The 25280-nt window shown below is 57.7% G+C and overlaps 2 protein-coding genes across 7 annotated transcripts; one reads left to right on the top strand and one right to left on the bottom strand.

Moving 5' to 3' along the window:
* Positions 1-1035: 1035 nt before the first annotated feature.
* LOC130875780 (signal peptide peptidase-like 2B) lies at positions 1036-14381 on the bottom strand. Of its 4 annotated transcripts, none has more exons than XM_057771962.1 (15): positions 14264-14381; positions 8135-8254; positions 7202-7384; positions 6759-6848; positions 6440-6579; positions 6205-6347; positions 5959-6055; positions 5391-5507; positions 4325-4406; positions 4141-4215; positions 4010-4072; positions 3817-3916; positions 3491-3568; positions 2946-3106; positions 1036-2211 (listed from the first exon to the last, which is right to left on the bottom strand). In XM_057771962.1, the coding sequence occupies exons 1-15, from the start codon at positions 14309-14311 to the stop codon at positions 1948-1950; spliced, it is 1761 nt and encodes a 586-aa protein (XP_057627945.1). In that variant the 5' UTR covers positions 14312-14381; the 3' UTR covers positions 1036-1947. The 4 variants fall into 4 exon arrangements, with proteins under 4 accessions (XP_057627945.1, XP_057627946.1, XP_057627947.1 ...); XM_057771963.1 differs by having other exon boundaries at positions 6205-6344; XM_057771964.1 differs by having other exon boundaries at positions 2071-2211; positions 2892-3106.
* A 10-nt stretch (positions 14382-14391) lies between these two features.
* Positions 14392-16757, top strand: LOC130875779 (U6 snRNA-associated Sm-like protein LSm7). Of its 3 annotated transcripts, none has more exons than XM_057771960.1 (4): positions 14392-14471; positions 15055-15148; positions 15852-15923; positions 16492-16757. In XM_057771960.1, exons 1-4 carry the CDS (start codon positions 14466-14468, stop codon positions 16632-16634), a joined length of 315 nt encoding a protein of 104 aa, XP_057627943.1. In that variant the 5' UTR covers positions 14392-14465; the 3' UTR covers positions 16635-16757. The 3 variants fall into 3 exon arrangements, with proteins under 3 accessions (XP_057627943.1, XP_057627944.1, XP_057627942.1); XM_057771961.1 differs by having other exon boundaries at positions 14437-14471; positions 15058-15148; XM_057771959.1 differs by lacking the exon at positions 14392-14471 and having other exon boundaries at positions 14875-15148.
* Positions 16758-25280: the final 8523 nt, after the last annotated feature.

Here is a 25280-nt window from a genome sequence, read left to right as displayed (position 1 = left end):
GGCAGAATGTTGTATACATAATAAATAAATAAATCTTTAAAAAAAGATTTTAATTATGGCCATTGTGACATCGGTCTTTAATCCCAGCACTCTGAAGGCAGATCCCAAGTGAGTTCAAGGCCAGCCTGATCTACAAAGTAAGTTCCAGAACAGCCATGGCTGTTACACAAAGAAGCCCCCCCCAAAAAAAACCCCACAAAAATAAATGAAAAAAAGTACATAAATGCATGAATAAAATATTTAAATTGTGTGTGCATGTCCGTGTGTGGGTCCCTCCAGAACTGTCTTCAGGCCATGCTGAGCCACATGCGTGCTGGCGACCCACCCAGACCCCCAGGAAGAGCTGGGAGGACTCCTAACTGCAGCCTCCGGGACTGTGTCCTTCTTTCTGTGTATTTTCTCTTTTCTAAGACAAGCTCTAGCGCTAACACCCTGGCAGGCCTGGGACCGACAGACAGACAAGGCTGGCCCTGAACTCCCGATGCTCCTGCCTCTGCTGCCCGCCCGGCTAGGACTATGCAGCTGGCAGGGCAGCTCACTAGGAGGTTGGGGACCACACACATCTGGTTCCCACACAGCTAAGGCACGCCCTTCTTGCAAAGGGAACCAGGGCATCATGGGCACAAGGAGTGAGGAGAGTTGGACCCTTGGGTTCTGGCCATCCCATGCCTCTGTCAGGACCCAATGCCACTCGGGAATCTAAAGCAGGGCACTCAAGTGTCCAGGTTAGACCTCGCAGAATAGGAGGCCAAGGCGAGTATGAAAAGCTGTTTAATCCCCTGACAACCTAAAGTCAGGGCGTCAGGTGGCACTGCCCAAAGCCCCTCTAACCAACTCAGAGACGGAAGAACTGTTTGGAAACCCAGTACAAAATGGCTTAAGTTAAGGCGTAGTCCAAGTGGCAGAAGCAGGTGGCTGGGCCCCCACGTTCATGTCTCTGTGCACTCTGGTAGGACAGGGGTGCCTTGGGAGAGTCCTCCTCCCTCCCTCTTCCCGTCCCTCCCTCCCTCCCTCTGTCCCTCCCCAAAGCTCTAGGAGGACTGCCCAGGTGCTGCTGCCTGTCACCCTTCCATGCAAGTGAGTGGACACAGGTCCCAGGCTACATCGGGACATGCAGGCAGACCGTGGTGGGGTCATGTGCGGTCGCTCCCTGCAGGCAGACCGTGGTGGGGTCACGTGCGGTCGCTCCCTGCAGGCAGACCGTGGTGGGGTCATGTGCGGTCGCTCCCTGCAGGCAGTCCGTGGTGGGGTCACGTGCGGTCGCTCCCTGCAGGCAGACCGTGGTGGGGTCCAGAGCCTGGCTGGTGAGGTAGAGGACAAATGCCTGGTCCAGAAGCCACTGTCGGGGCAGGGGCCGTGCGTGACAGGGGCCGTGGCATGGAAGACTTGCAGGCCTGAGCTGGGGCTATGGACCATCTGGGCCTGGCCGGGTCCCACTACGCCACAAACTGCAGAACCTGGGGCAGGAGCCATTTACTGCTTGGAGCGACGAGCAGCATTCTCAACTCCATCTCGGCACGAACCTCCCAATGGCGTGTGGACTCCTCGTGCTGAGCCAGGCTCTTGGGGTGTCTATATCTAGGCCTCATGCTGCTCCCAACACAGGAACCTGCGTGATAAGGATGTCGCTCCTGCCCCACAGAGCCCTGCCCTGTGGAAGGCGCAGCCGGCCTCAGGGCGAGTGCTGGCGAAGCACCAGAGGCGCAGCCTTGCATGGAGAGGGGGGCAGGCAAAGCTCACAGCCTGGTGTGAAGCAGAGCTGGGCGCCAGGCGCAGCTGTGGTAGGAAGACAAGCGCGAGGCCTCAAAGGGCTGAGCACCATGTTAGGGAGGGCACAGCGCAGGTCTGCTGCCCAGGAGGGTGGCAGCTGTTCCCTGCACGTCCCCGGTGGCCTGCATCTGTATGGCATGGAAGGCTGCAAGGGCCCAGCTCGTGCGCCTTCTCTTCCTAGGCCGAAGTCCCTGGCTGCACCACAGAGCTGGGCTGGACCTGGTCCCCATTTGTGGGGCTGGAAGTGCTAGCCATGGGGCTATGGTGATCCCCGGCAGAGTCTGCAACTCCTGCCTCCTCAGGCAGGGCTGCCTCCTCAGCGGGCAGGGGTCTCTTGGCTAAGTCTTCACCTGCAGGCTGCTGGGAAAGGGGGTCATCTGAGTCCGTGGGAGGTGCAGGACTTGTGGGTGCTGGAGCCCATGAGGTCTGAGGTACATCCTTCTGTAGAGAGGAGGAAGTTGTGATGCTGGGACCCCAATGGGGTGGAACCCAACACAAATACAGGATGCTTAGAGCACGCACCACCCAGCACCACCCAGCACCACCCAGCACCACCCAGCACACAGGCTGCAGGAGCCCAGTCCTGGGAGTGGCCGTGTGGGACCCCTGCTCTCCTTCTGCACCTCTCGCCTCCCTGATGCTCCTCCAGAGCCCAAGAGCAAGCTCACTCACTCCTATGGTCAACTCCACCCAAGGGAACCGGAGGCCCTGAGACCCGAGAGCAAGCTCATTCACTCCTATGGCCTGAGCATAAAGCTGGCCCTGGGCAGATCCCTGCCTACCCCAGCAGCTGCCTCAGTAACACCAAGGAAGTCCTGGGACACAGGGCCCACAGGAAGATGCATACAAGAAGCAAGGCTCCTTTTGGGGAGCCACACGTCATCCACTGTCTGAGGCAGGGGCACCTCTCATTCCCTTATAGTCCTGCACTGTACCCCTCCACGCTCTCTGGCTGGAACAGGGCCATGGGGGGAGGGCTTTGGCAAGGCAGCAGGAGTGTTCACAGTCTCAGGTCACACCCAGTGGGTCCCCACAGGGAACCACAAGCCCAAAGTGTGACCTTCCAGAAGCAAGGGCCCCAGGCCAGGGGCTCAGTGGGAGCACAGGAGGTTGAACTCAACTTGACCTGGTGGCCTTAGGGGTTATCACCGCAGTCATAGCAAACCGGTATTCACCGCAAAGCCGCTGCCCGTCCAGAAGGCACCCAGTTCCCGGCGCCACAGTGCCACGGTGCAGCTGGTCATCAATGTGCAGGGGACCAGGTAGAGCAGTGCGGGCTGGCCACGCTGCATGAGGACAAGCGCCACGAACGTCACCAGGAGACCCAGGCCGTAGGCTGTAAGAACACAGGTCAGACAATGGCAAGGGCCACTGTGAACAATGGAGGGGACCAAGGACAGGGTTCAGGCAAGCATGAACTGTGGTAGCGGAGGCAGGAGGATTGCAAACTCCAGGCCAGCTGAGCAACATGAGGCACAGAGAGAGCCACAGGGCTGTGCAGGCTGGGGAGGAAGACAGGAGGCCGTGGGAGCCTGTGTGGAAAGATGCTACCACTAGCCCGGGGAACCTGGGTCAAGCACATGCCAGGCACCCGACTACTCATGCCCAGCCCTACTGAGTGGCATTTAAAACCAGCATGGGAGCAGAGGCACATGGGACTGGGGGCCTGTGGTGAGAGACAAAAGGCAGAGGAGGACAGGACAGCAGCACCGTCACCTACCAATGGTACAGGCCACGAAGTAGATCCTGGAAGACTGTACCTGGATGTCGAACCTGTGGCAGTAAGCCACCAGCAGCCCTGGGGGTACAGAGTCACCAAAGCTATGGCACGGCCATGGGAGCCCAGGGTGACAGGGTGGCCACAGGGTTAACAAGGACCTGGAGGGTCCTGCCATGGTGTGTGGGGGGAGCGCTTGGCAGGCGTGGCCACACAGCCACGCATCACCCAGGAGGCCATCTTGCTCCCAAACCATTCCTGAACTCCAGGCATGGGTACCACGCCCCACAGGCCACCTGCTAGCCCCACCCCATGCACTCAGTCCACACCTGGCACCAAGATGTCTCCAAAGCCCAGGAGGGAGAAGGGTCGGTCACACAGGGACAGTGGTGAGGTGTTCAGCCTGGGCACCTTCAGCACCATGGGCAGCTGGGGAGAAAACAGGGCTTACGCTGGGGGCCAATGGCCACCACCCCTGCTGGGCTCTTTCTTAGTCTATGGTCCACAGGGGGAGCAGCGTACCTTCTCATGAGTGGATGAGTTCGAGGGCCCAGTGGCCACCTCCACCATGATGCTGTTCCCACTCTGCACAAGACAGGCCTGTCAGCCAGGGTGGGGTGGGGTGGGCAGCTGGGAGGGCAGAGGGGACCTACCTTGGTCAGAAAGGGGGTGATGAAGACAAAAAAGACATCGTAGACGAAGAGCACCAGCAGCAGCAGCGTGCAGGCCTGCAAGAGACAGGGGCTGCACCCACGGCCTGTGCCAGGACCCCTGCCTCCACACCCAATCCTCAGTCCTCCACCTGGGACTGCCTGGCACGCTCCCTGGCAGCCTCACCTTGAAGGTGGGCAGGCGGATGGTCTTCAGCATGTACAGGCAGAAGGCAATGCCCAAGACGTCCTGCAGAACCCAGGCCCACCTGGGAGAAAAGCGGTCAACAACTCGGAGCTCTGCCCGCCTCATCCTACACCAGATGGCTACCGCGGGCCTGCCGTCAAACCACGAGCTGCCCCCACCCTGCCCACAGTGGGCCTCACACCCCAGAAGTGGCAACGTCACCAAGCGGTAGCAGGGCCCAGAAGCAAGGTCCATGCACTGGTCCCAAACAGATGTGGTATGGGCTCCAGGTGAGTGTGAGGCAGAGGGATGGCTCCTGTACCATTTCAACTTTTCCAGACACACAAGAGTAGAATTTAGGAGTCAGGGCTGCACAGGTGGGGCTGTGCAGTCAGAGGAGAGCAGGAGCTGCTGCTACGGTGACACAGCTCTCCCGTTCCCCACACCACTCCAGCCACCATGGGGACACGTGCGGACAGCAGGGACAGGCGAGGTCAGAGCCCCCGTCTCTCACGCACATGACTTGGAGTACCTGCTCCTCCCCTAGTGATGTCTGCTAGAGCACCAAGCTGCATGGAAGCCAGGGTGCCCAGATGCCTGGGGAGAGGCCTGGGCTTAGTCAGATTGGGGCCAGTGATGACTAGGAGCCAGGTGGGGACAGGCATCTGGGCCACGGCGCCAGGCCTCTGCCTTAAAGGGGAGTATACATGCATAAGAACCCCGTGGGAATTCAGTACAGGAGAAAATGGGGCCTCCCATCACCATGGGGGCAGACGGCAAGCGGCACCCAGGTATCAGGTGCTGCCTAAGCCCACACCAAGACAGTGGGTGACAAATAGTGGCTCTTGTCCAGCATGTCCCCTTCCCTGCGAGGAGATGAATGGAGGATGGACAGCACCCTTATCTAGATTCCAATCAGGGTATGGGCTCTGGGCCAGGCCTGAATGAAATGCGACACGGGGAGGTGGCAGCTGTGGCGTGCAGCCCTCCAGAGGGGTAGCAGTGGGCCAGGCGGGGCAGCGGGGGCACCCAAGGACAGCAGGGCCGAGAACACGGTAGCACTTACTGGTCCTCATTGCGGAAGACACCCCACACCACGGTGACAGCGACACAGAACACTGCCAGCAGCAGCATGCGGGCCTGGGGGCGCTTGTGGAAGTACGGCAGGTTGTTGTCGGGGACCCTGGAGGGGACCACCCGTCAGCGTCCCTCCTTTCCACACCGCCCTGAGCCATGGCTCCTGGCTTGTGCCCGCCAGCCTCTCCTCTCCCGGAGCAGAGACCCCTGACTGTGGCTGGGTTTCCTTCTCATCGGCCAGGCCCCTCTGGTTTCCGGATAGCAGCCCCCAAAGGGTCCCCATCCTGTTACTGCTGGCCTGCAGTGCCCGGGGCCCTCATGTGGCCCATGTGGCTGTGAGCAGCAGTCAGTCCCCTGGGACCCCAGGGCTGGGAGACCCTTGGGGCTGCGGTGTTCTCACTGCCCCTCCCATCTGCCCCTTGCAGTCACCTCACTCCCTAGGCCCCAAGCCATGGCTCAGCTGGACAGGAAGAGGCACAGTGCCCGCATGGTGAGCTCTTAGGGGGCATCTGCCGTCTCTCTGAATGTGCCACCAGGAGAGGGATGGGAGGGCTCACCTGCAGGTGCAGAAGGGCAGCTTGCGCACACAGGGTGCCAAGCAGCTGTAGAGACCGGTGGAGGAGGCCAAGCAAAAGATGCCGATGATCACATAGACTGTGGGACAGGGCAGGGTGGGGCAGGAAGGGGCAGAAGTCAGGAGAGCAGCTATGGGGGCGAAGCTCTTGGGCGGGGTGGGTGGGGCTCTGGCGGGTGGGCGGGGCTCTGGCGGAGGGCGGGGCTCTGGCGGAGGGCGGGCAGCACACCCAGGTGGTCGTAGAAGTAGTAGAGCAGCACCAGCATGACGCAGCACATGACGACAAACACGCAGATCATGACGGGTGTCACATCCACCGCCTCGTCCTCCTGCTTTTCAGGCCCATCATCTCGCTTATGCTTCATGTACCTTCTTAGAAAACCTTGGGGTCACCCAGGATCCGATCCCGGTGGCTCGGCCCCACCCACTCGGCCCCACCAACGGGGTCTGTAGTCAGCACTCACTTCTTCACGTCGCGGCTGCCGGCCCAGTAGCCACCAAGGGCGACAGTGCCCACGGCCATGATGAAGATGATAACCATGTTGTAGTCCATCGCTGGCTCGCCCGGCGCATACAATGCCACCATCACCGCTCGGCCGAAGCGCTGTCCCCAAGAGGAGAGTGGGCTCAAGGCGTGGAAGGCACTATGCCCAGCTTCACTCAGGACCCCATCTTGAACCAATACTTAGAACCAAGACCCTGAATCTGAACCGACAGCACCTACTCCTAGGACCCAGGGCGCAGACTCCAAGCCCCATTCACCTGCCATGCCCTGGTACCTACCCTGAAGATGTCTCGCAGGTCCCTGTGACTAAGCAGGGCCACGGGGATGCTTATCTCCTCATATTGTGTCTTGTTGCCTCCTGGAGGGACCTGCAGCGGACGAGAGACACAGGATCATATGGCCTTCTGGCAGGACAATGCCAATCCTCTTCCCAGAATCCCTTGTGCCCAGCTCTGCACCAGAGCATGTGTGCAGGAGCACAAGAAGGCCCGGAGTTCAGGCTGGCAGTGCCAGGCATCAAGCCCTGGGACTCATGGCTCCAAAAGGAGAGCAGGGTCTGGAGGCTCCTCTGAACTGGCCCAGCACGGTGGCCACTCTAAAGGTCCCCAACCCATTAGCTACTGGCCAGATCACAACTCACAAGCGAGGCCTCTGGGACTCAGTGCTAGGCTCCTGGACACTGTACCACCACCCCACAGGTAACAGGGATGGGGCACCCTACCAGCTTCTCCTTGCTGACAATCAGCAGCGCATGCGCCCCACTGCCCTGAGCCAGCCGCACTTTCTCGTAGAAGGTACAGTTGCCCCGGGCCACCAGTGCAATCTGGTTGGTGAGGTCTTCCACAGGAAGGTCAAGGTAGGAGCACAGCTGGGTTGAGCTTAAGTCTCGAAGCTTCAAAAGAGACTGCAGCAGGGGATGACATCAGGACCCCCAGTCCCACAGAAAACAGGGGGGAGCACATGCTCACTATCCCTACAGGCTACTTGAGGACACTGTGAGGGACGCGTCCACACAGCATGCAAAGCTAGGAACTGGTACCTGGGCCTGACAAAGCCCTCACCGCACACAATGCATAGCCTCCAAAGGCCTAGCAAGTGTCCTGGCCTCAGTGTTGGTCACAATGGCATGAGCATCACTCAAGGCTGAAAAGGCATGCGGGAACACCATGAGAAAAGGCATGCTGACCACGGTGGGCATGCGGGAACACCATGGGAAGAGGCATGCTGACCACGGTGGGCATGCGGGAACACCATGGGAAGAGGCATGCTGACCACGGTGGGCATGCGGGAACACCATGGGAAGAGGCATGCTGACCACGGTGGGCATGCGGGAACACCATGGGAAGAGGCATGCTGACCGACAGCATGACTTTGGGCCTAGAGGCTGGGGCCACTCACACACACAAAGTACACAGAAGTTCACGCACACACCATTAAGTGTAGATGTGAAGGGGCGAAGGGGCCCACTTGGAAGACAGGCATCTCCCTGGAACTAGCATTGGGGCACAAGTAGACATGAGGGGCCCTGCCTGACCAGGCTCCCCACAGCCTTCAGGCAGCATGAGAACCCAGGCTGGGGAGCTCCAGGTGAGTGGCAGGAGGCAGACTGCAGGACCCTTGTCGTCAGCAGGTCACAGGCACATGCACCACTCACCACTTTGCTGAGGTCGCGCGGCAGGTGGGCCCACTGCGGGTTGTAGAGGATGCAATAGTCCTTGCCCCGGATGCCACCGTTCTGGGAGACCACGCGCAACAGGCCGAACTCACAGGCCACCTGAAATGACAAGGCAGGGTCAGGACCCCCAGGGCAGAGGCAAGCACACCTCAGAAAGGGGTGCCCATGTCCTAGTCTTGGTGAGGACACCAGTGAGGAAGACAGACAAGGACTGGGCACCTTCCTGAGCAAGGCATGCTGGGGCGCAGGCCTGTTATCCTGCACTCAGGGGGCCGAGGCAGGATAGCCATGAGTTGGAAGCCAGCCTGGGCTATAGGCACCCTGTCTCAAAGAAGGGTGAGCTCCCTCCCTTCCGTCCTCCTGATGCTGGCCATGTCCCCAGGTGCAGCATGTCACAGAACGGTTCTACAGAAGGGACCTCTGAAGTAGGGAGCCACAGGGAGGTGGCCAATTCCAGAGCCGGCCGTGCGACCCCAGCACTTCATAGTGCCGTGGGGTGGTCTTTCTGTGCACTGGGAATACATATTGCTCCCGTTGGTTAATAATAAAAGGGCAAGGCAGGATAAGGGTAGGTGGAGCAATCAAACTCAGTCAGCAGAGCAACAGACGCATTGGAGCATTGGTAAAGGCACGAGACACGTGGAAAACTTAGGTTAATTAACAAGAGCTAGTTAGCAATAAACTTGAGCTGTTCAGCCAGGCATTTGTAACTAATTGCCTCTTGAGTGATTCTTGAGAAGCAGCTGGGGGACAGGAAACCTCTGCTCACACACAGTTGCCCTGCAGTCCTCTCCTGCTCCCGTCCGCTCCCCCAGCTTCCAGTGATCAGCACCTATAAGGATCACCTCCACCTGTCCCTAGGCTTGCTATTGGGGATGCACAGGGCCCCAAGGAAGCAGGCATCTCTCTGGGCTGCAGCAGAGACGGGGGACCCCAGTAGAGTAACAATGGCTGCTTGTATGCCCTAGACCCCCAGGCATGGTCTTGAGCTGGGTATGCCCTCGAAACCACACCTGGAGTTAGGGACGCACGCAACCCGTAAGAGCAGCACATGGCATGGGATCAAAGGCGGCCGCAGTCAGCTGTCTGTCCAGAAGGAGGCCAATGCTCTGAGTAAGGCAGGAGCGGGGGAGGGGGAGAGCCTGGGCTAATGAGTGCTTCCCAGGCTCCAAAGACACAAACTCGTGGGAAGAAGTAGACAGTGGAGGCACAGGGGCTAGGAAAAGATGAGTGAGGACACCCCAGGTCCACCCTAGCATGCGGGGCTAGGCATGGTGGAACATGCCCTTACGCCCACCACTTGAGGTAGCGGCCAGCCTGGTCTACACAGGGAGTCCCGCCACGGAGCCCGAGTGGGTCCAGGCTGGTCCGGCAGTCTCACAGCTGCAGCGCCATGAATGAAGAGGAAGAGGCTCATGGGAACGACTGGGGTGGACGGCTGCACAGGCTGTCCCCATCCATGCTGCCGAAACCAGCCTTTCCCTCCTCAGGGGTCACCAGCTCTGAGCTTGGACCTGGCCAGTGTTTCCTGTTGATATCCTTCTAGCCACCAAGCCCAGCTGGGAGAGAGTGAGCTCCAGCCCTGGGACCCACAGGGTAGGGGAGAAGAGACTTCACAAGTCAGAGCATGTGCGTGCAAACACACCCCCAAACACAACAGAAGTGTCTAAAAAAAGGAGTTTCAGGGGGCTAAGAGATGGCTCAGTGGTTAAGAGCACTGACTGCTCTTCCAGCAGACCCAGGTTCGATTCTCAGCACCCACATGGTAGCTCACAACTGTATGAAAATCCAGTTCCAGGGGATCTGACACCTTCACACCAATGCACATAAAATAAAGATAAATAAATCATAAAAAAATTTAAAAAAGGAGTTTCATCACATAATGCTAACCTTTCAGAGTCTGACAGAGTCCCACAGATCTGAAAAAGCACAATAAAGTGTATCACCACTGTGGCCGCTCTCACGCCACAGCGGGTCCTTGATGCCAGCGATGCTATGCTACAAACCGGCTGCAGAAGACAGAGAAATCAGTCTGGGGCTGGGGTAGCGGCCCACTCTCTGGGAGCTGGCTGAGGGGAAGACTTATCTCCCACAGAACGGCTGGGACAACGGGCCCTGTGTGCCACACCACAGATGCCACGGGGGCCAGGCTGGCCAGCGACGACAGGGCTCTCACAGATGTCAGCTACTTCAGGTTGGCGGGAGCTGCCCGCTGCCCGCTTGTGCTGGGAGATCACGGGTCGCAGCAGGGACGCAGCTGCTATTGTAGGCAGGGTGTCATGGCGCCCGGGCTGACATCAGATTCTTTGTAGCTGAGGATCGCCCTAACTTCTGACCCACCTCCCGAGTGCTGGGACAAGAAGCACACACCTGGTTTTGCGGTGCCAGAGACAGGATGTAGTCAGGGCTCTGTGCACACTGCGGTTCTGGGGAATGTCTGCGGAGTGCCCGTCAGGACGCAGACAGCGGTTCTGGGGAATGTCTGCGGAGTGCCCGTCAGGACGCACACTGCGGTTCTGGGGGATGTCTGCGGAGTGCCCGTCAGGACACCTTCTACACATCATGGCGGATGCAGGTCTGGTCAGCCACAGAGGGAAACCAGCCAGGCTCCTGAGGAGAGCTGACCATGGCTGTGGCACAGTGGACCAATGGTTAGCCTTCACTGGAGAAAACACCACATTTAGCTCCTAGGGCTCAGGGCGTGTCACGGAAGAGGAAAGAGTGGAGGGTCTTGAGGTGGCTGAGGCTGGAACTCCGCCATAACTTTCCTAAATTCAGGGAGCATAAGCTCACAGACCCGCTGCCAGGGCCACACACAGCACTTGCTGGGGTAGACAGCCAGCCCAGCGCCGCCAAGCCTATCAAGAGTCAGCTTCTTGGTGATGAGCACCCCCACAGTCCTAAGGGCTCCCCACGAGTCCACTGCTTCACTACACTCAACCTGGGTGGAGTCATTTCTGTCGTGTGGGTGATATATCTGGGGCACAGAGATTTGTTTTCTATCTCCCCACAAGTCACTCAGCATCTGGGCTCTCAGAGCTCACTCCTCCTGGTGGCAGACTCCTCAGGGAGAGACTGGATGTCGCCAGAGGACCTGCCGTGGAAGCAGACGAGGAGCCACACTGGCCTGAAGACATGGATGGACAGTAGTTTGCAGCAGGACTGGCAGGGTCCGCACTAGGATGCCTGGGTCTCTCACACAGACCTGGCCTGGCCTGCCCCCTTTTAACTCAGCCTACACCCTGCAAGAGGCCCTGACCTCTAGGGAGTGGCATGGGGAGGCCCAGGCTGCCCTAGCCCCAGCTCCTGGAGGCCCTAGACAGAGGGCAAGCAGCTGTGGGCCTTGTTTCCAAGCCAGCACCGCGGGGGTCAGTGTTGTCACCTCAGGAGAACTGTGTCCTTGGCACCAACTGCCCACCCGTGGTCCCCACAATATCATCTCTGCCTCTCCAGGCTGCTGGGTGTGTCCAGCTCAGGGGAGGGAAGGGGCAGAGAGCGGCAGAGTCCAGACTCCTCCTCCCATCTGTGCTCAGAAAGCCGCATCGCACACACTAAGTCCATTCCTGTGTGGCAGCCACGGCTCCTCCCTGTCCCCACAGCAGGGCAGCTGTGACAGGGGCCAGCAGAGCCCTGCTCTGTGGGCTCGGGACGGGGCTGTCTTTGTGAAAACCGGCGATCGAGAGAACTGCCTCTCTCACAGCGGCCATTTATGACCACAAAGGCGCATTCATGGTCACCAGCTCCACAGCGCACACGGCAGCCTTTCTACTCCACCAGCACAGAACAGCACGGTGGCTCTTCTAAGAACCAGTTCCTAAGGCTCCGTGTCCCAGTGACACCTGAGTGCCGAAGCCCCGACAGCAAGTTTACTTAGAGACATCTGGGCACCATGAGCCCACCTCAGAGAGGTGGGCAACCAAGACAACGAGGAGTAGAACATCGGGGGCCTCGGGACACCAGAGGCCTGACGGGGAGCCGGGAGTGGGGCTCAGGGACAACAGAGCCTGTCACAGTGCCATGTAGTCTGTCTGCACACTCCTCTCCTGGGAATGGAGACAGGGTATAACTGGGGACATCCGGTCTTTGAGGCAGAGTCACAAAACAGCAGGGGTCCAAGCCTGCCACCAAGCCACCTCCTGCTCAGAGAGCCAGCTTCACAACTGGCATTGGGAGCAAGCTGTTGTGACCCAGCCAAGAATGCCACCTCTGCCTGTTCCCCACCAGATGTGGGAATGGCAGGGACAGCTGCTTTTGAGCAGGATAAAGTCCAGGTGACACCCATCGCCTGCCCAGGTAAAGTCCGCAGGCACACAGGTTCACTGTCCCAGGCCCCAGGCCCTTCTGCTCCACTGTCTCCAACCTTGAGAGGAAAGCTGGCCTCACCCTTTTGTCTAAACAGCTCCCTTGGGGGGGAAACACTCCCCAGGTGACAACTCCGACTCATCCCCAGGGAAAACGTTACTTCTCACAGCCTGGCCAGCACCTGCTGCCCACAGCGCCCTTCCTTGCCCACCCCTGGCAAACTATTCACCCTTCAGAAGCTCCCAGTGTCACTGAGCCTGAAAAGTCCTCCATCGGGGAGAACAGATCAGAAAGAAAGCAAGACTGGCCAAAGGCAGGTTCAATCATGAAGTCAAAGACAAGACAGGAAAAAGTAGAAAAGCCGCAGTGGGCATCACCTGCCCAAAGAGGGCTATTTCCAGAGGCAGACCAGTTGAAGGCTCACACAATGTCTGGCTCTATGAGGCACAACTGCCCTTCCACACAGGAGTTGACTGCCCGGCTCTTTACAGTAAACAACCTGAGCCACCTGAGCAATAGGCCAGGATATGCTAATGTCCTTCTGCTCCTTGCCTGGGGAAGAGGTGTTTTTCAGGAGGCACACACAGACAAAGAGGTGACCTAAGTCACCCCCCCACCTAGAAAACAATTGCCAATGAAGTTTTTTGTTAAGCTTCCTGCTCAGTTTACCTTGATATAAAAGCTGTTTGGAAAATAAACGCAGGTGATTTCAGGATCTGAATTATCTCTGAAACTCCCTCCCGATACTGTGTGAATTGGAATTGTGTCTTCATTTATTCCCACGCCTCCACTCTAGTACAAGAAATGATTTATGTCTGGGCTTGTCCCTGACACCAGGAAAACGTGGCACAGAGTCCCTGGACCACTGGCAGGATGCAGCAAGCCCTGGCACACTTTCCAAAGCTCATGTCCAGCCAAGAGCTGGATGTGGGGATAGAACTGGCCAAAGGGAGATGTGGGCCCCATGGTGGAGCAGCTAGGAACCACAGGCCTGGGGAATGCTTTAACCTCTTAGCCAATCATGGAAGGGCATGCCAGGCATGCCAGAGCTGGGGAGGCTGAGGCAGTTACAAGCCCAAAGCTAGTCTGGGCTATAAGGGGAGACTTGTCATAAAATTTTGTAATCTCAAAAAACAAAAAACAAAAAAAGGAAAGAAAAAAGAACTTAAAGAAACAACCCCAGAATCCACGAGAGAAGAGGTACATATAGTATAATGTGCACTTAGGACAGTAGCACAGGCTACCCTGTGGCCGTCCCCAGTAGAACCCAGCAGCTGCCTCGTGTGCCTGAGGCTGCAGCCCTCCAGGATCCACCGAGGCTGATGCCAAAGAGACAAACACGACAAGGAATCTAACAAGCCAGGGGTGTGACACAGAGCTGTCATCCCGGCGCTCGGGATACTGAGTTCCAGGCTACAGTGAGTGCAAGGCCAGCATGCCACCGCATCTCAGAAAGAAAGCACCCCAAAAGCTAGGCTCCTGCCTGGGCACCAGGCCGGGGCGCATCCAGCGCACAACCTGAGGTCCCCGCGTTTTGCACTGACCCAGAGATGGGGACCCCCTGCCCAAGGTCACGGAGCAGAAGCCGGGGCGCAAGGCTGCAAGCACCGGGGGAGGAGCGCGGGGACTCGCCCCATTCTACAGAAGGGGAAACTGAGGTTGGCAGGGGGCGGCGGTGGCGGTTGGGGCCCCGGAGCGCAGGGCGGGCTGAGCCCGGCCGGAAGTGTGCGGTGGCGAGAACGAGGGGACGACAGCAAGGTCACGGTCGCGAGTGGCGCGGCCGAGCCGACCCGCCGCAGCGCTCACCTGGGCCGCGAGCAGCAGCAGGGCCGCGGCCAGCCGCGCCGCCGCCATGTCCGCCGGTTCCACCGCAGCTCTAGGCGGAAGGTTTCCCGGCAACGCCTTCGGGGCCGCGCGACGCGCAGGCGCCGACTCTGCGCGTGCGCGGACTGTCCCCTCGCGGTAAGGGGCGGGGCGGCGCCTGCGCAGAGCGGCACGCGGCGGCAAGATGGCGGTGAGCGTAGCTGGATCGCGGGGTATAGCAGGGATCCGTGCACGAGGGATTGTGGAAGCGAGAGCCGGGAACACAGGAGGACCGATGAGAGGGCGGCGGACGCCCGAAGACGGACAGGGCGACAAGGACGCGGAGGAATGGGAATTACGTGGGACTGCAGACCGGGCGACATGGGGATAACAGACCGAGCGTTATGGGGATGCTGACGGGGGACATGGGGTGCAGACATGGAACATGGGGATAACAGACCGAGCGTCGTGGGGATGCTGACGGGGGACATGGGGTGCAGACATGGAACATGGGGATAACAGACCGAGCGTCATGGGGATGCTGACAGGGGACATGGGGGGGGGGTAACAGGCTGGGCGATATGTGGATGCAGACGTGGGGGGACTTGGGGATAAAGACAGAGATGCAGACTCAGGGATGTGAAATTCAGGTAGGGGAAATGGGACATGGAAATGAGGGTGCATACGGGATTATGGAAGCTGTGGGGTGGTGGAAAGGAAGCCCTGGGTGCCAGGTCCAGGCAGCAGAGATGTGGGAAGACTGCGCCTCACTCTTGAACCCCGCCACTCTCCAGCAGGACAAAGAGAAAAAGAAGAAAGAAAGTATCTTGGACTTGTCTAAGTACATTGACAAGACCATCCGAGTGAAGTTCCAGGGTGGCCGGGAAGGTGAGTAAGTACAGCAGGCCCCTAAGACAGAATCAGGGTGTTGGCAAGCAAGGGAAGCCACACAGGGCAGACATTTTAACTCTTAACAAGGACTAAGCTTGGGCCATCCTGTAACACTGAGAGGTACCAGTCTGCCCCAATTGCGGGTTGGGAAACTGTCCCAGGGAAAGAGCCAGGTGGGGTAGCACGCAGACCATCATTGGTGATCCTTGTAGAAAGAGGAAGGAGTCCCACCAAGAGCCTGGAGGTAGCAGGGGCATCGAAAGTTCCAGGCCAGTCTGAGCTGTGTAGCAAGGCCCCGTCTTCCTGAAAATCAACTGGGTCGGAGGCTGTAGCTGAGCAGGTAGAGCACTGCTATCGTTGCCGTGGCACCAGGTGTGGTTGTGCAAGCCCGACTATTCCAACACTAGGGAGTAAAGGGAGTTCAGGCTGTTTTTAGGCTACCCTGGGCAAATGAGACCCCCCCAAAAAAATGAAATAAATAAATATTGACACTTGACCCACCATGAACTCACTATCTGTGGCTCCTTCCACACTGAAAAGAAGAGGGTTGGAGTCACAGTCACCAAGCCACCACACAGGGACACGCCTCCCCATGAGTTCTGTAGTGGTAGCTGTCTTTGAAGTGTCCCTATGCCTGGGTCTGCAGTGGAGGAAAGTGACAGCATCCTTCCCCATTTCTCTCCCCCCCATACTTCTCAAGCCAGCGGGATCCTGAAAGGGTTTGACCCACTGCTTAACCTGGTGCTGGACGGAACCATCGAGTACATGCGAGGTGAGCTGACTGTGGTTGCTGCAGGGATGCCACCAAGCCCTGCTCCTACCCCACACCTGTGGGATCACATTGCAGCCGGTGGTGACCTAGGGTTTCGGTCCCTCCCTGACCACCAGAGAGGTCACAAGCCTGCCATGATGGCCCCAGGCTTGAGACTTCAGCTCATTTCCATCAGGTGACCTCTGGAATGTTAGCCTCTGTCAGTGGCTCCAGGGCCCATAAGATCTCCACTTACTCCAGAACAATGGCTGCGGTGCTCGCAGAGTGCCCCTCCCCAGCACCCATGACACTTTCTGACTGCTGTCTCCACCTCCTGTCCACACTCTCCCGGGCATTTGCGTCCTCTGCAGAGCACCCCTTGGTGTTCATGGGGTGATCATCTCCCCTTTAGGGTTCTTGTAGAATTCCAGGTGTTCATGTCCACAGTGAGCTCTGAGAGCCAAGTGCCCGGGTACTGTCTGCCCCTAAAGAGAGCTGTGTGAGACGGGACGGCCCCTCTGAGGTCCTGGTTGTGGCGTAGTAGGTGGAAGGACACCCCTTCAGTTCCTCTTGCCTGTCACCCCCCCAGACCCCGATGACCAGTACAAGCTGACGGAGGACACACGGCAGCTGGGGCTCGTGGTGTGCCGCGGCACCTCGGTGGTGCTTATCTGTCCCCAGGACGGCATGGAGGCCATCCCCAACCCGTTCGTGCAGCAGCAGGATGCTTAGAAGGCGGGGCAGCCTCACCCTGGGGCCCTCCCTTCTTGTGTGAGCTTCCGTTTGGTGTTTTGGTTTCTGTTTTTCTATTTTATTTTTTAATAAAATTGCCGACTTGAGCATCCACGTCTCCTACCCCTTCCACTTTGTCACTTTGGTCTTCTGAGAAGCCAGGGGTTGGGTGGAAGACCCATGTTCAAGGCAGAGCACAGCCCAAGACCAGCAAAGGGGTTGGAGAAGCCTGAGTGTCTGAGGTCACCTCCGCCAGGCCAGCCTCATCTCACAGCCTCCTCCGATCCTTCCCCGCCCAGGGCGACAGAGGACGTGACACAGGAGACTCATGGGGAGATGGATGAGCAGCTGCTGAGCTCAGGGCCCCGAAAGGGACCAGGGCAGGTTCAACCTCTGGCAGGCCAGCAGACTGTCCTGTAGCTGGCATAAGGCAACCATAAATTAGCCCTCAGCGCTCCTAATCCCTTCTCATCACCGGAGCTGGAGCCCACATCACAGTCCCCAGAGACAATCAGCCATTCTTAAGTTTGGGGAGCCCAAGCAGCGGAAGCCTGGCTCCCTGAAGATGTGACCCAAGGCCAGAGTCAGCCATGGTCCCACTTCTCAGTGGTAAAAACAAGCCAGCCAGCCCTGCTTAGTGCCTCTGGAAGCCGTGAAGGAAATTAAGTCAGTGCTGCTGGCCCTCCCCTAAGCTTCCCCAAAGTCAGCAAGCCTTGTCCCTGACACCCCTCGAAACAGCCACCTGTGCTCCACTTCCCCCACCCCTGCCGAGCTGTAGTCTTGAGAGAGTGTGGACCAGCAGCCCTGCCTGGCCACAAACAGCCGTGTGCCCTGGCCCTGGAGTTAGCGCTCACAAACTGACATGCGATCAGTCACTTCACCTGAGAGCTGACTGGGCTGCCCCTCAGAGGCCGACCTGCACAAAGTGGGTGTCCCCCATGAGTTTCCAGGCTACTTTCCGTTACAGACCTCATCCTGCAAGCGGTACCTGTGTCCTGACTGCCCTACACCACAGAAGTATGGTGGACTTAATGCCGGTAGAGAGTCCCCTGCTGTCGAAGGGCCTGTAAGCCGCGGCCCTGGGTGTGTGTGGGTGGGGGGGACGAGAAGGGGGGGGCTGGCCTAGCACCTGTTGCCTGGAGACAGGGAAGCGCAGGCTACCTCCTCGGGGCCCCAAGGCTAAGGCATGGAGAGGTGGTCCATACCTATTAGTCCCGCCCACACTTCGAAGTCCCGCCCCACCCGATGGCCCTGCCCACATCTATGACCAAGACCTCAATGGCACAAAAACAGAGCCAGTGAGAGGGAGGGGCCAGGAAAGGCCCTTGCCTTCAAGCCTGGTGATCTCAGCTTGGTTCCCAGAACCTCCAGAGGGAGAAAACGACCGCAAGTTGCCCTCTGACCTCCAGACACAGGCCATGGCACTTGTCCCCACAGACACAAACTTGAAAGCACATACCGGGTGGTGGTGGCGCAGGCCTTTCTCAGTACTCAGGAGATAGAAGCAGGAGGTTCTCTGTGAGTTTGAGGCTAGGTCAGGCTTTAAAGCTACACAAAGAAACCCTGTCTGGGGGAAAAAAAAAAACAAGAAGGAAGAAAAACACAGTGGACAGCCTAGGTGAGATTTTCCACATACTCACCTAAAATAACAAGGGGCTTCATGTTACTAAGTTTGGGAACGTTCGTTACACAGTGTAACATCACAGAAACTTGCTGACACAGCCCTGGAACAATTGCAGAGTGAAGACTCAGCGTACACAGTATGTATTGAAGAATCCTATTTGTGTTGAGTATTTTGATTTTTGTTTTGTTTTTTTGAGACAGGGTTTCTCTGTGTTGCCCTGCCTATCCTGGAACTCACTCTGTAGCCCAGGCTGGCCTTGACTCACAGAGAAGCACCTGCCTCTGCCTCCTGAGTGCTGGGATCAAAGGTGTGCGCCACCGCCGCCCCTGATTTTTATTTTAAACGCTGTTTTGCATCTGGGTGACTGCGAGTTTTGTAGACAAGCATGTACTGTCACAAAGTCAAAAGGCTGACTATGTCCGTAGAGTCCCTTGCCACCTTAGCATGGGAGAAAATGGTCTAAGAATTTGGGGAGTCAAATCCAACTCTGGGTGTTTTAATATTTTAAAAAGGAGAAATTTAATATTTAATGTTTTCCCTTAATATTACACTGAAGATTTAATATTTCACTAGGAGTCGGAGGGGAGAAAGGCAGACATGGACGGGGAGAGACGGAGCTTTAAAGAGATGAAGAGGTTGAGGGGGCGGGGACAGCAGGAGGAACCAGGCCACCAGCCACCCTGACACAGGATCCCTGCCTCCTGCCCCTCCACCGCTGCTCACCATGCCGACCGGCCGGCCCCTCACCCCGGCCCAGATCCCGCGCTTCCAGCTTCCCAGCCTGGGCCAGCGCAGCCCTGGGGGCTGCGGCCGGGGGCTCCGGCCATCGGCGCAGGGACCCGGCCTGTTGCACGTGCCCGTGCTCACCACGGCCCTCGGCTTCCAGGTCTTCGCGGAGAGGCCGCGTGTCTTGTGCCAAGAGGCCCCTCTCTGGGAGACCTTGCCTGGAGACCCTGCGGATGAGGAACGGACAGGTCACAGCCTGACCCCAGATCGGCAGGACACCTCTGAGACACCACCTCCTGGCAGCTTCCAGAAGCTTCCGAAAGTGGACCAGATCCTCTGGGTACTGAGGTCAACAGCAGCTCTGCCCCTCCCCCACTCATCCACCCTTTGCTTTAGCCCCAGTTCCGCATTTTGAAGACGCAGCCGAGGCCCAGAGAGGGGAAGGAAGTTCCACAAGGTCATCCACAGGGCCCCATAGGTTGCTCAGATGCCCGCCCCTCTCTAACCTCCCTCTCCTCTGTGGCATCGAGCCCTTTTCTAACCACCCAATCCTCATGGTGCTACGATGGGAGGGGCGTCCTAGTGTAAAGGGCCTGGTGCTGTAGCTGGAAGGCAGGGTGCTTGCCTACATACCTCTGGCTCCGGGGTCCATTCCCGTCCCCACAAAAACAGCCTGTGCTGGTGCAATCCTGTCCTTGCTGCACTGGGGGCGTGGAGGCAGGAGGATCAGAAGAAGTTCAAGGTTGTCCTTGGCTTCAAGGGGATGGGGGGGTCAAGGACGTGGGAACCAGGGAAAAGAAACATCTCTCTCATGTGACAGGTTCATCCCAGACTGCCAAAGGGGGGCCGGGATGGCTCTGCTTAGAGCGGGACATTTAGTCACCCAGTCCCAACCAGCCTGCTCCTGAGACTGCTGCTCTCTGCTCAGACCACCGGACAGATGAGGCCTGAGCCTACCTGAGAGAGGAGGATTCCTACAGGATCGATCCCGGGGCTGATGGCAGCTGGAGAGCCTCGTCCCCCATCCCCACGAAGGGGGTGAGTTCAGACGCCCAGGGAATCCAGCCCTGCGTCACAATCTGAAGCTCCCAGGTCTCTCCGCAGCTCTTTCGGGGGGGGACCCAGTAACCTGCTCCCCATGGGCTCTCTAGCTGTCCCTATTAGAAAGGAGGAGACCCGGGTCGCTCCCACAATAAAGTCTCTAGTCTAGTGGGCGAGCACGCAGACTCTGGTCCCGAATGCTTGCGTGCCTCCAGCCATTGCTCACTCCCATTTCCAGCAGGGTTGACCCTGAGCAGCCCGGACACAAATCTTCCAGGCCCGAAGGCCCTGTGGCCACCAACATCCCCATGCGAGGCAGAAAAGTGGCTGTGAACCCAAAGGGACAGAGCAGAGAGCAAAGGCAGAAGGAGATGGCTGTTGAGTGGATAACTATGGGGTCACAGAGGCCGGGAGTACAAAACACGGGCTGGCCGGATGGTCCAGTGGTTTGTGGCACTTGCTGACAAGCCTGGTGGCGTGCGTCCCATCCCAGGACCCACACGGTGAAAGGACGGAACCGACTCGCACAAGTTCCCTATGATCCGGATATGAGCACAGTGCCAGAAACCAGATCCACAACCACTTGGTGAACTTAGAATCAAACAAAGCCCCAGACGGATCCATACTCCCCCTTCTACCCAGTGCCTCCCTGGCTGCAGCTGTCAAAAATAGGCCTGTGATTCAGTCGTACCGTGGGCTACCTCACACCACTCACCCCTACCTCCACCCTCCAAGAGATGCAGAATCTACTCCTACACAAGTGACATGGTGGACTGGGGGCGTGGTCAGGGTGGAGCCCCGCCTAGAATCCCCAGTGAGGGGCTGGGGGCGTGGTCAGGATGGAGCCCCCGCCTAGAATCCCCAGTGAGGGGCTGGGGGCGTGGTCAGGGTGGAGCCCCCGCCTAGAATCCCCAGTGAGGGGCTGGGGGCGTGGTCAGGGTGGAGCCCCCGCCTAGAATCCCCAGTGAGGGGCTGGGGACGTGGTCAGGGTGGAGCCCCGCCTAGAATCCCAGTGGGGGCAGGGCTCAGAGGTGAGGACTTAAGTGCTCACTGTGCCAAGCCTTGGGTGCCCAGCTCCATAAACCGCAGAAATCGAATCTATCTGGAAGCTTCTTAGGAACGCATGCCCCCAATTCTTCCAGAAACCAGAGGCAAAAGGAATATTTTCCAGCTAGTTTCTGAGACTGCAGGTCCCACTGGATGAGGATGCGGTGGAGACAGAAGTCAGAGACTACATCCCCTCCCCACCTGAGCAGACAGCCTTCACTTCTCAGGCAACTGACCCCAGCCCAGTGTGCAGGGATGTGGAAAGGGATGCCCACGAGCCTGTGGTCCTGGCTCTTTAGATCACAGCAGGTGGAGGTCTGTCGTGATACAGTCTCAGGAAAAAAAAAAAAAAAGCTTTATTCTCAGGTTGCCAGGCCTAATGAACCCATCCTAGAGTCCCAGTGAGGCAGGAGGATGACAAGCTGCAGGCTGGTTTGAGCTGCATAGATAGATCCTGTCCAAACATGGGTAGTATTAAGAGTCTGTCCTTGCCACCCAGCCTGATGGACTGAGTTCTGTCCTGGGACTCTCACAAGTTGACCTCTGACCTCTGCATGTGCCAAGGGTGCATACATAAAATAAATGTGTGCAGGCTGGAGAGATGGCTCAGCAATTAAGAGCACTGACTGCTCTTCCAGAGTCCTGAGTTCAATTCCCAGCACCTACATGGCAGATCACAACCATCTGTAATGAGATCTGGTGCCCTCTTCTGGTCTAAAGGCAGACATAAACGCAGAACACTATATAAAATAAAAATAAACAATTTTTTTTTTTGTTTGTTTGTTTTTTTTGTTTTTTTCGAGACAGGGTTTCTCTGTGTTTTGGAGCCTGTCCTGGAACTAGCTCTTGTAGACCAGGCTGGTCTCGAACTCACAGAGATCCGCCTGCCTCTGCCTCCCGAGTGCTGGGATTAAAGGCGTGCGCCACCACCGCCGGCTAAAATAAACAAATCTTAAGAAAAATATCTTTTTTTTTTAAAAAAAGAGCCAGTTATGTTTTAAATTTTTTTAAATGTATGAAATATAGTTTTTAAAAACCTGATGCTGGTCGGTGGTGGCGCACACCTTTAATCCCAGCACTCTGGAGGCAGAGGCAGGCAGATCTCTGTGAGTTCTTAGATTAGTCTGGTCTACAGAGCGAGTTCCAGGACAGCCAGGAATACACAGGGAAACCCTGTCACAAAAAGAAAGTGTGTGTGTGTGTGTGTGTGTGTCCCAGCTTTTGAATTCTGGGGATTTGAACTCAGGTCCTCATACTTGAGAGCAGGCATCTTTACCTGCTGAGCTATCCGGTGGCCCTAGAGACCATTTCTTTTCTTTTCTTTGTATATAAGTGTGTGCTACCTACATGTCTGTCTGCGTAGGACAGACAGCAGTGTCGGGTCCCTGTAGTGGACAGTTATTAGCCGCCCTGTGGGTGCTGGGAACTGAACCCGGGGCCCCTGTGGGAGCAGTCAGTGCTCTAAACACTTGGCAGTCCCTCTAGAGCCAAGAGGCCACCTTCTTTCTTCCTTCTGTTCTTTCTTTTGTGCTTTGAGACAGGGTCCCTATGTAGTCCTGGCTGACCTGGAACAAGAGGCCATTTTTAGATATTTCTAGTCCCTTCTGGGAGCGGGAGTCCCCTTACCGAGGAGTACGACAGATGCTCCCACAATTCTGGGCAAGCTGGACTGAAATCCTCTCTGCTTAGAACTCCCCTTAGGGAGTGTCGGTGCCTTTTCCGACATCACCCCCTCCTGTAAGTGCCCAAACATTTGTTGTTGATCATTGGCAGCCGCGTAAACACCACATGTGCTCAGGACTGCAGGGCCGATAGTGTGACTCACAATCTGCAGACAGAGGTATTAGGGCTCAGAGAGGATTGTCACTGGCCTGAGGATGCACAGCGAAGCCTGCCAATCTGGGGTGACTTCACATGTTAGTAATTGACAAGTCACCCTCTAGTTACCAGGGAGGCCCCTGGTCAGGCGTTGGGGGTACAGCTGCCTTCACCTGCTTGGAAGGTGCCACACAACTGTGTCAGTCATAATCCAGAAAGGAAGAGACCTGAGGCATTTATTTCAAAATGCCTTGCTGTGCTTCGGGGTTCCCACCAAGTTCATCATGGGATCCCCATGCTGTCCCCAGGCCACACAGAACTGAGCGTTCCCGCCCCTCCCAGGCAGTCACTCACACTCCTAGCCACACCCACGCTCCTCCATCAGCAGGAGCCACCCTTGCCACCCAGGTGGCCCATCTCCATGGCAACGTCCCATCCACAGGTGGTCGTAACCTTGGCAACCAGGTGCTCACCGGCCCACTGCTTGGAAGGCTGTGACCCTCCTGCGGCTCTCCCAGACAGCCTCCCATCAGAGGCGGCTGTGAGGAGTTGTGGGGTGGGGGGGTGGGGGAACCTGCAGGGACGCCGAGCTCAGAGAGGGCAGCGGACAGCCCCTCAGCACCACAGACCTCACACACGTCTGGTAGCCATTAAGCATCAACGGCATCCGTGGCTCAAGCGTGTCTCTGTCCTCAGCCGATTCCCACATGGGGCAGAGGGTGACGCACTGGCTGGGGGATGAGGGAAGAGAATGCCCTGGTCTTCGGAAGCCCCCGCCCTCACTCTCTCCTCAGACCACCCCATCCAGGTGTCAGCCACCTATGTCGCTAGTTCAAGACGAGCCTATTGGCTGCTGGGTGCATGCACGGAGGCCGCGCTGCAGAGTAAAGGGGGAAGAGCAGACATAAATAGGAGGAATGAGTAAATTATAGGATATCTTAGGAAATTGCAGGGAGGCTGAGAACGGGGACAGAAGGCACCCGGGTGGGGATGTGAGTCAGGAGGAAGCAGGGGCGGGCGGGGCAGACAGCTGAGGAAGGCTCTCTGCTGGGCAGGAGATCAGCACATGCAAAGGTCCTGAGCTGGGAACCGGTCCCATCTGCCATGAGCTGGCCCTGCTCCCTCTCCACTCCAGAGCAATAAAAGGAAGCTGGATAGAGCCCCCCAGCACCCTGGGGTCCCCCAGTCATTAGAGGTCTACAGCACTAGACACGGGAGCTCCCAGATCCTCAGATTTGAGTGCTAACCCTGGACTCGGACAAGTGGGAAGGAGGTTGAATGGGCCAGGCAGTCCGCGTGGCCTTGAGCCCACATGGATCCACATGTGGCTTTGGCACTAGCTCTTCCCACCCATGGAAAGTTCAGTATACCATGTAGTTTTGTACACAGTAGGCACTCAAGAAATTCCTCCCCCAGGAGTCCCCCGAATCAGGCTATCACAACCTTGGGGACTCAGAGCACATCAGTACACAAAACAGGGCAGACCTGGTGTGGAGCTGGGGCCTAAATCCAAAAATATTGGGGTGTCACTTTTTTTCTAGACTTTTGCATGGATTGGGAGAGAGCTTCTCACCAGTGGCTTGGGGGGGCGGGGGGGGGACCTGGTCCATGGTCTCCCAGGATGCAGTTTCTGGGCCTCAGGCCAAGATGACAGTCTGGGAAAGGAGCCTGCTGGAGTCACAGGTGGCCAACACCAGGCTGCCACTAACTGCTGGAGGACACAGAGGGCGGACAAGATGGGGGTTGGGGCGGACATGCACCCTAGCTCCCTCAGGTCACCCCTCACTGGGGACAAAGGCAGCTGAGTCAGAAGCAGCCAGCCCCTCCTCAGGATGGATGCCCACTGGGCCTCCGCTCAGGGGGACTGCCAGCCTCCTTCTCTCCTGTCACACGGGGGAGCCCTGGTTCCAGCTGACCACTCATCGGGCAGGGACACGCACGCTCCTCACCCCTGTTTTGACAGATTGATCTTATTTTTAACTCTGCATGTGTGCATACAGGAATCCACAGACCAGAAGGGGGCGTCGGGTCCCTGGAGCTGGAATTACAGCTGGTTGTGCGCTTCCATGCGGGTGCTGGGAATAAAACCCCTGTCCTCTGAGAGAGCAGCCAGGGCTCTAACTTCTGTGCTATCTGACTCTCCCTCTTATCTCGGGGTTCTCTTCATGTTCCCCTATGTGTGCGTCCATCTATCTACACCAGGCTGTGCGTGCTGAGGTGCACAGCGTGGTCCCAGGCGCAGGGAAAGGCTCCGGAAAGAAGGGGAGATGGTGGCAGCCATAGCTCTGAGTAGCATGTGGAAGAAGGCGGGCAGGGGCGCAGTGGGGAGCTATGACAGGCTCTGAAACTCCCTGGGGGACAGGGCCACTCAGGGATGAGGCTTGACAAAT

The sequence above is a fragment of the Chionomys nivalis genome, chromosome 6, assembly GCF_950005125.1.
Source record: "Chionomys nivalis chromosome 6, mChiNiv1.1, whole genome shotgun sequence".
Lineage (NCBI taxonomy): Eukaryota > Metazoa > Chordata > Mammalia > Rodentia > Cricetidae > Chionomys > Chionomys nivalis.
This window is presented reverse-complemented; position numbering and strand designations above follow the sequence as displayed.

Excerpts from the sequence above, each read along its gene's own strand:
- LOC130875780 (XM_057771962.1), bottom strand. The coding sequence starts at position 14,311 with ATGGCGGCGGCGCGGCTGGCCGCGGCCCTGCTGCTGCTCGCGGCCCAG. Across the intron at positions 8,255-14,263 it reads TGCTGCTGCTCGCGGCCCAG|GTGGCCTGTGAGTTCGGCCT; the intron begins GTGAGCGCTGCG and ends TTGTCATTTCAG. Across the intron at positions 2,212-2,945 it reads GGACGGGCAGCGGCTTTGCG|AAGGATGTACCTCAGACCTC; the intron begins GTGAATACCGGT and ends TCCTCTCTACAG.
- LOC130875779 (XM_057771959.1), top strand. The coding sequence starts at position 14,884 with ATGCAGACTCAGGGATGTGAAATTCAGGTAGGGGAAATGGGACATGGA. Across the intron at positions 15,149-15,851 it reads GTTCCAGGGTGGCCGGGAAG|CCAGCGGGATCCTGAAAGGG; the intron begins GTGAGTAAGTAC and ends ATACTTCTCAAG. Across the intron at positions 15,924-16,491 it reads AACCATCGAGTACATGCGAG|ACCCCGATGACCAGTACAAG; the intron begins GTGAGCTGACTG and ends TCACCCCCCCAG.